Here is a 12,811-nt window from a genome sequence, read left to right on the forward strand (position 1 = left end):
CTGGCTGGTTCATCTGAATCCCTCTCTTCATACTCGTACAAAACACTGTTGTCAATTTTACATGTATGGAAAATAACTAATCTTACTCAATATCTGTTCCAATAAACATACATTGAGTAGCTGTAAATCAATAAATTTAGTGAACAAATTAATTAGATATACTTACCTCTGCCAAATCAAAAATCAACAGTTGAGGTTTTACATTTGTTACATGTTTCAGAGATAACACTCCATCACAGACTATAGTATTCCAAAAGTAAGGTCCGGTTAAGAAAAAAAAAATGTTAATCCAAATTTTTTTCCAAAACAATTGTTTTATTTACATTCCTTACATCTTTTTCTACTTTTCTACACCATTTCCATACTTAATTGTGTCTGAAAATTAGAATTTTCGAAAATTGAGTGACCGCTGGGTTTCCAGACTGCTTACAAATGAATGAATAGAATGGCTTCAGCTTTTGCTTTATTGAAGCGATATAAGGAAGGTGACAGTCTTTTAGACCATTTGGTCATAGAGGATGAGACATGGGTTTCTCACATACCCCCCAAATCTAAACGTCAATCAAGGGGATTGCGTCACACACCATTGTCAGTCAAGGTCAAGACAAAGCAGACAATCTGAACACGCAAGGTTATGGCGACCGTATTTTGTAATAGAAATGGAGTATTGTATTTGACTTTATGGAAAGAGGGACTACGATCAATAAAGCCGCCTACTGCACTACCCTGATTAATCTTCGACTTGCAATCAAGAATAAGCGATGGTGTCTTTGTTGTCTGAAGTGTTGGTGTTACATGACAATGCCAGACCTCGTATTGGCAAGAGAAATGCAAACTCTAATCAAGAAATTTGGGTGGGAATAGATGGACCACCTACCATACAGTCTAGACTTAGCGCCAAGTAAGTTTTACATGTTCCGCTACCTAAAAGAGTTTGTTAGCGGCAAACGCTTTGACATAGATGATGAAGTGAAAGAAGCAGTTAAAGACTGGTTATCATCGCAGGTGTCCGATTTCTACAACTTATGCATTCAAAAGCTTGTTGAACAATGTGACATGTTTAAATAAGTATGGAAATGAAGAATCTTGGAATCCTAGCATTGGAAAAAGGTTTAGTTTACAATCACTGGTAAATGAAAAAAAATTGTCCAATATAAAGTTGATTATTGCACAAGGCCTTTCGGAATCAATGATTCCATCATCAGGCACCTCACAAATGAACAAATGTTTACATTTTTCTAAATAATAGATATTATAATAACATAATGGTAAAATATTTGGATATATGATTAGTCAATATAAAATATTTAAACAGAATTACATTGTAATCTTCTTATAAATTGAGATGAGAAGAGAATCAAATTTTGAGTAGGTCCGCCTTTATTATTGATAAGTTTTTCTTGATTTGTGTTAATGTGAAATGTTTCCCAAGCATTTAAGTGTATTGTGTTAGTAACTTCTTGCAACAATCGTACATTTGTATTAGAGATGATAAATATTGTATACTGGCTAATTATATATCCAAATCTTCTACTAGCATTCAGGAAATCCATTTATAAATCTGAAATAGTAAATTGTTGATCTTCACAAATGTTTTTGTCAACCGCATTGACCAAATCGTTTGAAATTACTTATGGTCAACCAGAGCGTAGTTCATCATGCATATTTTTCCCATCTTTCATTCAAAACTCACACCCACTTGCACACTTGACTGTCACTCATTAATTTAGGACCGTAAACTTCAGTAATCTGCAGATTAATTTCCGCTGCAGAAATGTTTCTTGCAGATAAAAACCGTATCAATCGGCAGGCTGATCAATTGTATTAAACATTGTGAACTGACACTTTATACAGCACACAGCAATGGTAACAACGCTAATGTCAGTGCTTGACGTGCAGGGCATGCCAGAGTAAGCGCACATGCGTTTTTTTGTCCTTGGCGCCAAATTCAAATTCACATAGTTACTGCAAGTCAGACCTTACTTTTGGAATAACCCTCGTAGTTACAATTCCACAACACTGCATTAAATCTTAATACTTGTAGCATACATTTAAATGACACAACTGTAAAACGCAACTTGTGCAATTTAAATAAACAGAATAAAGTACCATCAGTAAGTAAACCATCAGTGTTTACATTTTTCAAAATGTTGGCACACAACCCTGAATATAAGAAATCATAAACCTTCAAGATTCAAGATGTCTTTATTAGTCAATAAGCAACATAATAAGTTACAATAGACTTTGTCAAACTATTGGGCAGTAATACTCAAAAAAATAACAATTTTAGAATTGGAGACTTATTTTAAAATTAACAGGAACGTTGCAAAAGACATAAGAACTTACAAAACTAATAACTGGTATAAATAGAGAGTGGTTGTATAAAATTATTTAAGAAATACAGAAAGCATTGTAGGGTAAAATAAATAAAAAAATACAAATTGAACAAGAAACAAATAACATATACAATTAAAACTCAATGAGAAATGTAACAATATAAATATTTAAAATATTTAAATCAGGTGGTTAAAACTTGCCTAGCTAAAATTGCAAACTTAAGGAACTAATATAACAGGTCAAATATTCATTCACAGAGTAAAATTCTTATTCTTTAAGCCATTAGCTTACAACTCTTTTAAACCTAATTATATTTACAATCCATCCTCCTTTTGGTAATTTATTAAATAATTTTATTTTCATATAGATTTGACTACCTTTTGTTTTTTCAAGCCTGGTCCTTGGACACTCTAACATGTACTTTTTTCTAGTTTTATAAGTATGTATGGTTTCTCTAACAGTATAATTTTGCAGATTTGCTCTCACATCCAGTAAACAATAATATATATGTATTATGACCTTTTTTGTATTATGACTATCCAACAAATTATTGACTAAATTGCAGCATAAAACAAACTACACCATATCTGAAGAATCTTTAATTAGAATATTGAAATCACTTGGTTTCAGATTGAATGCCAAATGGTAGCTGTAAATTGTACTGCTGCAGATAAAGTGACGTGAAAAAATGAAATTGTTTATTGGTTAACATAAAATAATACACCACATGATCTAATAGAAATAAAATCCTAACTTCTCTCATTTAAAGTAATAAAAAAAAATCAATTCTCTTATTACTTTGATTGGATAACAAAGTTGTTCTACCACTGTCAATCAAATTCCATTGAATTTATATGGGTTCAAGAGAGAAGTTGTTGGCTGACATGAAGATAATGCAATAAATAATATGACGCTCATCTCCAGGCCACTCACGCACATTATTAATTCATCATTAATTTCTGGTTTTTTCCCATGTCAATTAAAAATTGCTAAGGTAATACCTCTTCATAAAAAAGGAAACACAAATGACCCATCAAGTTTCAGACCTATATCATTGTTACCCGTATTCTCAAAGGTTTTTGAAAAAGTAGTTTATAATCAGCTTATGAAATATTTGGAACTAAATCAGTTACTTGATAACGAGCAACATGGTTTTCGACCAGGCAGATCCACAGCTACAGCAGGTGTTAAATTTATTAAATCGATTTTAGACTCAATTGACAGAAATGAAAAAGTTATTGGAATTTTTTTTGATCTTACCAAAGCATTCGACAGTGTGTCACATGATGGGTTGCTTAATGTCCTTAGTGATTTGAATATAAAAGGTAAGGAATACAATTGGTTTAGGTCATATTTGAAGAATAGACAGCAGTGTACTCAAATTCAACACATTTTAAACTATGCTGGAAGTCAATATAAATATAATTGCAGTAGAACCTATTTTTCAAAATTTTAAATCGTAAAACATGGCATTCCTCAAGGTTCTATCCTGGGCCCTCTTTTATTTCTCTGTTATTTAAAGGGGCTCCCTGGGACGGTTCCAGGTGGAGGCTCAATATGCCTTTATGCTGACGATGCAAGTATTACGGTTTCAGGTAATAAACAGGAAGACATTGAGCTTTTATCTTTTTTAAACCTTCTAACTGTTAAAGATTTCTTGAGTTCCAAAAATCTCTTGCTAAACCCAAATAAATCAAATTTTGTATTGTTCAGTACCAAACAATCAAGATTACAATTTGAGCCTAACATATATTTAGAAAATTCAAAATTAAATCAAGTAGACAATATAAAGTTTCTTGGAATAATATTAGATCGGAATTTAGGTTGGGAGAAACATGTTGATTATGTGGTAAAAAAAAATGTCCTCCGGTCTATTTGCTTTACGCCAAATGTCAAGGGTGTGTAGCATTGAGACATTGAAAGCCATCTACTTTGCTATAGTAAATTCCTATATGTCTTACAATATAGGTATATACGGAGCCACAACTAAAAGAAATCTGGACAGAATCTTATTACAACAAAAAAAGCTCTAAGAATAATTTTTAACCTAAAACAAAGAGATACAGTGAAACCATACTTTTCTCAACTTCAAATTTTGATTGTATATGATCTATACATTTATGAAACTGTTTTATACGTAAAAAAATACAACAACCCAATTAGTATTTTTAAATCATCATGATCATAATTTAAGACGTAGCAGATATGGGGAACAACATAGGCTGAAGTTTTATGAAAAGAAAACTGGTTTCATCGGCACAAAATTTTTGTTTAACCTTCCTCTCAATATTCAAAATGAGCAAAATTATGAAAAATTCAAAAAACTACTTAAAGATTATTTATTAACATTATCTTTTGAACGTATTCTTTTGAAGACTTTTTTGTTTCAATATGTAAGTAACTTTTAAGTATTGTTGGGTATGTTTAGAAATATATAAAATCCTCTTAAATTAACTAATATCCCCTTATCTTAACTAATAACTGCCTTGATTTAAAAATTGTTTTAACTTACTCTGTAGAAGGCTACATAGCCAAATCTTACTTTTTCAGTGAGTGTCAAACTGATTTTTATGTTTTAATATATAAATGATAAATTTATATTGATATTTATTATAACGCTATTCTTGTAATCTGTTACATGTCTGAATAAAGAAATTTTGAATTTGAAGATAATTAGGTAAAATGTGGAAGACATGCAGAAATTTTCAAGAAGCTGACTTTCATCAGTATTGATGAAAGTGGTGATGAATTTGATGATTAAATATCTGACTATGAATGATGTAGCCTTCATTCACCTATCTGCAGTATGGTTAGAGCTATTTTTTTTATACAATATAAAATGAACTTTTCTTTTATTATGTAAATTTATGTATCGTATAGTAATACCAATGAAAATAATTTCAGTGATGTAAATTGCAGTTTTGTTTAGTTCAATCAGTAATATAATGTATTAGATATTTTTATTTTACTTCAGAAATGTAGGCTGCCAAAAGCTGCTCTGTTGTCAGGGATATTTGTGATTGGAACTGATATCATCCTATTTGTTAGCAACATGGTGTAACAATCCCATATGCTTTTGGCCATCAGTGTGAGTTGTTAGAACCTATAGATTTTTGCCGTTACTTTCTTGAGGTATCTGTTGAATTTCATTAACTGTTCTGCAATCAATGTGTAAATGAAGCAGACCTTATGTATTGAGCAATGTCATTTTCATACTTATATCCTGGGTCAGATGCAGGAGGGAACGGTCCGTTGTGCCGGTCTGCGGAGCACTGGCTACTTTTTTAGCCGACTATTTCACTTACTGGTTCGTTATTTTCGGTCAGGACGACTAGACCTATAACGACTGCGACCTGTAAGTCAATATGTGTTATTCGGTGTGGAAAAATCCTGTACCAGTTCATTTGACACGTCCTAATTAACATCAACCCTAGCCTGCAGACCGGCTCATTACACTTTGTTGACTTGGTGTTTCACCCGTTTCATGTTTCACAGTCCTCCCAATCAGAATAAACTGTCACTGACCACTGTCCGTCTGCTATTATAGAGGAAATCTCTTGCCGAAAAATATCCACGGCCTTCTATATAACGTCTACATAAAGTATACAATTACTATATGAAAATCAACTTCCTCGCTAGGAACAAAGTCTGGTCAATATGGAAACAAGACGAAGAACAAAAACAGAAAACCGGTTTTCGACCCTCAACATAATAGCGTAGCAGCTCTATTAAAACGAACCTCTGACGCACTGCCTAATGAAACATTGCAATGCCCTCTTTGCGACAACTCGGTAAATAACGATGATGATGCTGTTTTCTGCGATGGCGAATGCTCATCCTGGTACCACAGACAGTGCATGGGAATGTCACATGAGCACTATAATGATATTTCAAAGTGCCCCAGTGAACCCTGGCTTTGCTCCACTTGCAACTTGATGGAACAAACTCAGGGCCACAACTCAAATATGTCTAACAATCTCCTGGAGAGTATTAATTCGGAGGGGAAATCTCTGGAAGAACTACAGCATGAGGTGTCCTCTTACCATGGCAGAGACATCGCAAATGAAGAGCTCCTTCACATGTCTGCGGAGATCGGCTCCAAGTTACTGGCAGAAAATGAAGAACTAAAGAAAGAAAATAGCAAGCTGTCATTCGCAATAAAATCTAAAGAAGCCGAACTAGAAGATCATATCATAAAGTACAACACACTAGTCAACAATCAAGAAGAGATGTTTTCTAAACTCTACGCCTCTTTTAAGCAACTGGAGAAAGAGAAATCATTAAGACTCAAACAGCAAGATATTTTAACGAACACGACAATGAACAACTCCGCATCAATTGAATCATATGAACAAAAAATTGTTACCCTTGAGTCTAAACTTTCCACGCTCACTGAACGGTAATACCACCGAAGACAGTAGAAACCTCCTAGTAAGTGGTAAATTCATCGACGCACCTCCAATTACAGCGATCAATCTCGAAGTCGAATTAACCTCAATCAAGTGTAGATTGGTGGCTCTGGAATCTCAATTAAAAAACTTTCAACAAACCTTCTCCTCAAGAAATCAATCCTCAGAAGCTATATCTCAATGGAAGCGGTTATCACGGGCCCGGTAATGGACCATTTCTACAGATACAACCAACCAAGCTAGAAAACCCGCCAGCCAATTCAAGAATACGTCACCCCAACGAGACTGTGGAGGAATTTTATAACAAGCACATTCAATTCTACTCTGACCTCTCCACAACGATGAGAAGAGATCAATCAGCTGGCATCCATGAGATTGACCACTCTTCAGCGCAGGGAAGCTTTGATCTCACTTTTGCCTGGCATGGCTAATAATGTCACTGTAACCTCAAACCCTGGCTACTCAAAACCTGAATCGTCTAAGTATCGTTTTTTAGAATGCAGTCCACCAGCAGAGCACAACTGGAAGAGTCAGAGTACGGCCAAAACAACACAATAACCATTTTCCATCAGAATACAGACAGGATGAATAACAAATTGGATAGGATATAAATCACCTTCTTGACTTACTCGAACCGGACTTGGCGATCTTTACAGAACATGGTAACACACCTGACACTATACAAAACACGAGACTCGTTAACTACACTTTGATATCTGCATATAGTAGAGAACAACATATTAAGGGTGGAGTAGCTATCTTTAAAACAACAAATTCACAAACAATACAGTGAACTTAGAAATTGAAACTCATAGCATCTCCCTTGTATGTGAGATGGCGGCTGTAAAGATAAGTCTCAGTAACAATAAACATGTGTACGTACTTGGAATATATCGTCCTCCCTCAAACTGTTTGGATAATATGAAATTAGCTATGGAACGAATTGCTGAATTTCTAGAGTGTATCCCCAAAGCCAAGACTTCTACCATCATTATCGGTGAGATGAACATTGACAACCTAGTTCCATCAGTCGGCAAAAGTCTTCTTAATGAACTAATCACCTCGCACAATATCAGAAGAGTTCCCATGCCCCCCACCAGAATAACACCGCATTCTGCCACCTCTATCGACGCAGTGTGCACCACCTTAAACGAAAGTCAGATTTCAGTGCATGTCTTTCACACGGGCATCTCCGATCACACTGGACAGCTATGCCGTTTGAATCTTCCGAATACTCTGGAAAAACTAACTGTCTCAACTAGACGCCATCTCAACACTAACAGCCTCAACGACTTGAAATTGCACTTATCTCTGGAATCCTGGGATAACGTGTTGGAAACCGTCGCCATTGATCAGGCCTACGGCAATTTGCTAAACTCTGTCACTATCGCTCTTGACCATGCATGTCCTGAAAAAAAATCAAGAAAAAGAAGAAAAAAGAGAATGATACCGTATGATGAAGAAACGATCGAGTTAAAGGAGAAATTTATACAAGCCAACAACTTGTTCCTAACAAATGGTAGCTCGGAAGACAAAGCAAGAGCTAATGGCCTGAAGAAAGCTTATGACTTTAAGCTCCGGTTACTTAGGCGCAAGGGAAATGCTGATTACATTGCATCCGCCGATAATAAAAGCAAAGCCATATGGAACGTCATCAAACCAAGAACATAAATCCAAACTCACATTCAACCCAGAAATAAAATCCCTGATACTTGATGATAGGGCCGTCGTAGATCCCATGTTAATTGCCCAGAGCTTTAACGAGTACTTTACCACAGTTGCAGCAAAGACTCTAGAGCAAAACCAGGTTACTCCATCCTCTTCAACCAATCCAAAATAACAACTTACAACCAAAGTTATCGGAGTTTTCAGCTGCGTCCATGGCCGAAATATCTAAAAATAATAGACAATCTGAAGATAAAGGATTCTGCAGGGCTTGACGAGATATCTTCGAGAATAGTTAAGCATTGCAAGGAGGAGCTCTTACTACCGCTTCTACACATAAACAAATCTATCCGTCCAACTAGGAAGTTTCCCGTCAAGGATGGAAAACTTCGAAGGTGTTTCCTCTTCACAAACGTGGCAAAAAAGACATCATGGACAACTTACAGCCAATATCACTGGTACCAACCTTCTCGAAAATTATCGAGAGAGTCGTCCTTAAGAGGCTGCTCCAATTCTTGAATGCTAATAAGCTACTAACAGAGTATCAGCACGGGTTCAAAAAAGGCAAGTCGACCATCACAGCTCTTGTAGACCTAATCGAAGATATTATCAATAACCTTGAAAATGGTCACAATGCCACCGGAATCTTCATTGACATGAGTAAAGCATTCGACTGCTTAAGCCACGACTTCATCCTTAATAAACTCGGCTCGCTGGGCGGAAAAAGCCCTGCAGTGGTTCACAAGTTATTTGGGTGATAGGACTCAGATTGTGGAGCTGGGTTACCTCAGCAACAATGAAATCTTCAAAGTAAGATCCACCTCTCTACCTGTCTCTAGAGGTGTGCCACAAGGGTCAGTCATGGGACCGGTTATTTTTACCCTCTTTTACTAATGACTTCCCGGCCCATGTCAGCCCTACGGGCGATGCTACATGTACGCCGACGACTCTGTGATACTCTCGTCCAACAAGTCCATTGAAAACTTGGAAATCGAATCGTATGTAGCAATGAACCTTGCAATCGACTACTGCTCAAATAACGACTTAGTATTCAATAAAAAAAAAAACAAAGCAGTTGATGTTTGGAGCCCACAAAAAATGAAATTTCGGGATTGCCAGATCTGCAAAACTGAAAATTCCATTAAACATCTTGGAGTTTCAATAGATGACAATCTATCTTGGTCCACCCACATTGAAGAACTCTGCTTAAAATTAAGTTCTGCTCTCTTCGCCATAAGAAGATCAATGGCTATTGGAACTTAAAGAAACAGCATTAACCGCTTACCATGCGCTTTTTGACAGCAGATGAGATATGCCATAGTATTGTGGGGTGGCTCATCTCGTACTAGTCTGGATCGAGTTTTGGTGCTCCAGAAAAGAGCCGTGAGAATAATGGCAGATCTGGGGGCGAGAGATAGTTGTAGAGGGGCTTTTGTTGAATGGGGAATAATGACAGTGTGGCTGCTTACATTCTCGAGGTGATCATCTCTTCTTGCTCAAGGGGGATCACTCGAAACGCCCAGATACATGACCACAACACCAGATTCGCCAAAAATTTCAACCTTCCATCCCATAGAAAAAACACTTTTCGAGAAGAAACCATCCTACGCCGGTGCGAGATACTTCAACATCCTTCCAGTCGAGCTCAAAATGTTGCCCTCTCATAGGGCTGAAGCCTCACCTGAAGCAGTGGCTATCGTTGCGGCCCCCTTCTTCACAGTCGATGGATGAATTCCTGACCTGGAGAGACTTTGGAATATAGAACTCTCAAACACGACTTTTAATATCAAAAATAGCATGTGATTGTAACTCAATACTTGTAAAAAATTACGCCTGTCAGATCTTAATGATTTCGATTAAAGCTTGCTCTCTCTCTCTCTCTCTCTCTCTCAGAAGTATCGTCATGATCGGTTGGTGAACCTGAATATAGTGTTGCTGCAGAACAGCTAATCTGACCTCCTGAACCTGCGATATATCCTGTGGAGCAATATGCTCATCTTACTTGGGATATGCATTTGAAAAGAATGTATAACATAATGATCCTGAATCTTAATTAATAAAGTAACAAAACTAATTCCAAAATAAATGGCATCAGGTAATTGGGACTTTACCCTTGCTGCAACGTGTAAATAAATCATTTAGGGTCTTCATCGAGTTTTATCTCAAGACTGCTTTTTTTATAATTTTGTGTACATTTATCCTTCTGTAGGCTTGATCCGCACTAGAGACACATTCCTTACCATTAACACGCATAATATGATTTGGATGGTGAGTTTAGCCCAATCGTATTTCCAATAGACTTATCTGCACAAACAGAATACCATTCTTGCAGTGTTCTCAAAAAGCAAACGGTATTATGTCTTAACAGTGCTCATAATCATCCAACTGCTTGTGGATCCTTGTGAGTCATATGTGAAGTTAACATCCATGACTGGTACGTCTAGAACCTGAGTGATGCCACTTAAAAACATTTCTCTATACTTGTACTTGTCTTTTAAAAATATAAGATTTATGACAGGGATATTGGATATATAAGATATATCAAAATATAAGTTACATTTCATATGATGTACAACTTTTGACCAGTGCTTTTCCATTAACTTCTGTTCAATATCATACTAGGTAGAATCACCGGTGGTTTACAACAATAGTAATTTTATTCTATGTTAGCATTCATAGTATTACAGTTTTGTTTTGAAAAGTTAATAGTTCATATCTTTCAAAATTCAAACCTATTTTTGTATAAATTCAAACCTAACATGCACCAAAACATTTTATATGTTGGATATAGTTTTTTTAATGTGCCCATAGCAGTATAATTCACGAAACCCTGTATCATATATGTGACAAATAAACTCAATAATAATTGTAAATCAAACGTTTATTTATTTATATCAATAGCTAGTTAAGTAAGGGCAAAGAACGGGTTAATAAATAAATAAAGAAAAATACAAATTAATAATAGTTTCACTCTTATAAGTTTAATCATTAAAAAATTATCTAACCTTCCCTGGACTTTTTAACTTTCTATAACACACCTTGCACATTAATCTTTTTTGTTCCAATTTTATGATCATCTTGATAACAATGTAAGTCATCTATGTTTGTCAAAATATTCCACAAATTTTTTTAATTTACGAAAACTTAGTTGAGGATTTTTATTTCAACATATTTTGTGTTACAGTTAACCACATTAAATGTGAACTCAACCCTGCAACAGCTCAACCTTTGTCCTCAAGAGACTCTCATTCTGGAGGAGCGGTAAGACTGTTGACCTCAGCGACAGAACCAATGGATTCACAATGGCTGTGTTACATTTACTAAACCACTTCTAAAGCGACATTTTCTATTTTTTCTGATCAGTGTTAATGACCCTGGACTTGAACATTATACCAGTTATGATTTCATTACAAATGGTTTGTATTTATTTGTAATCTCTTTTTAATTTAATTTCATGAAAGTGAATCAGTGTAAAATAGATGCTGTATTGCTTCGTCACCTCACCTTTTGTACTAAGATAATACTGAGCTGATGTCTTAATGTACATAAATTATTTACAAATAAAGGTTTTCAATAATTCTAGTTTATGGTTCAATTAAATTTTTACCTATGTGGGTGTGTACCTTTTTTAACAATCTGTGTAAGGTAGCTGTTCTTGTTAACCCTTTAAGGAGTGCATGTAAACTCTACATAATGAGTAAGGATGTCATATGGCGTTTAGCCTCTGTATTTTTGTATTATCCTAAATGCATTGCTATTACTGATTGCCTTTAAGTAGATTTGTCTGTAAAGTGGTTCCATCTATCGGCAACATACTTAACTTCCATATTTGTGCTCGCATTCACTTGTAATCTGATTTTTACCACCAGATCGCAGTAGCCCACGCCGATAGAAGCCCCCTGGTTGCGTCATGTGCGCATCACTTTGTTTTACTGTTAGAATATGCCGCCACATTATACTAGCCATTCCTTGTATATCTGCTTTAACTGTGGCTATATTTATCGTGTGAGTGACATATTTTGTTGAGTAACTATCTAGTTTGTTACTGTTGTCCAAATGGCAGGCAATATTGATTGAGTCTGCCGTAGTGAGGGAAATAAGACATTTGATTTTTGAAAAGTACTTGTAGAACACGTGAGTCCTTTTTTATTAAGCTTTCAAGATGCAAATAAACATTTTTTAAGAGATTTCAATTTTTTACTCCTTTTGGTATTATTTTTTGGATTTTATCCATTACTCATTGTAGCCTATCATTATGACGTCCATACTCCTTAAAGGGTTAAACCGTTTAATTAGCCTTCTGAAGGAAATAAATGTGAAAAACATACATTAGACAACAGTGACTCCTGCATGTTGTGGATTAGAAAAGAACATTTATATGATCTAATGATGTGTACCAC

At 35.5% G+C, this 12,811-nt stretch overlaps 1 protein-coding gene across 1 annotated transcript in view; it reads left to right on the forward strand.

The window, feature by feature from the left end:
* LOC124354685 (FAS-associated factor 1) overlaps window positions 1-11,993 on the forward strand; it is a 72,607-nt gene extending 60,614 nt beyond the window's left edge. Inside the window, exon 14 of the mRNA XM_046805322.1 lies at window positions 11,596-11,993. Within this exon, the coding sequence (XP_046661278.1) occupies window positions 11,596-11,676 (81 nt within the window). The 3' untranslated portion in view covers window positions 11,677-11,993. The remainder of the gene's footprint in view (window positions 1-11,595) is intronic.
* Window positions 11,994-12,811: the final 818 nt, after the last annotated feature.

The sequence above is a fragment of the Homalodisca vitripennis genome, chromosome 2, assembly GCF_021130785.1.
Source record: "Homalodisca vitripennis isolate AUS2020 chromosome 2, UT_GWSS_2.1, whole genome shotgun sequence".
Taxonomy (NCBI): Eukaryota; Metazoa; Arthropoda; class Insecta; order Hemiptera; family Cicadellidae; genus Homalodisca; species Homalodisca vitripennis.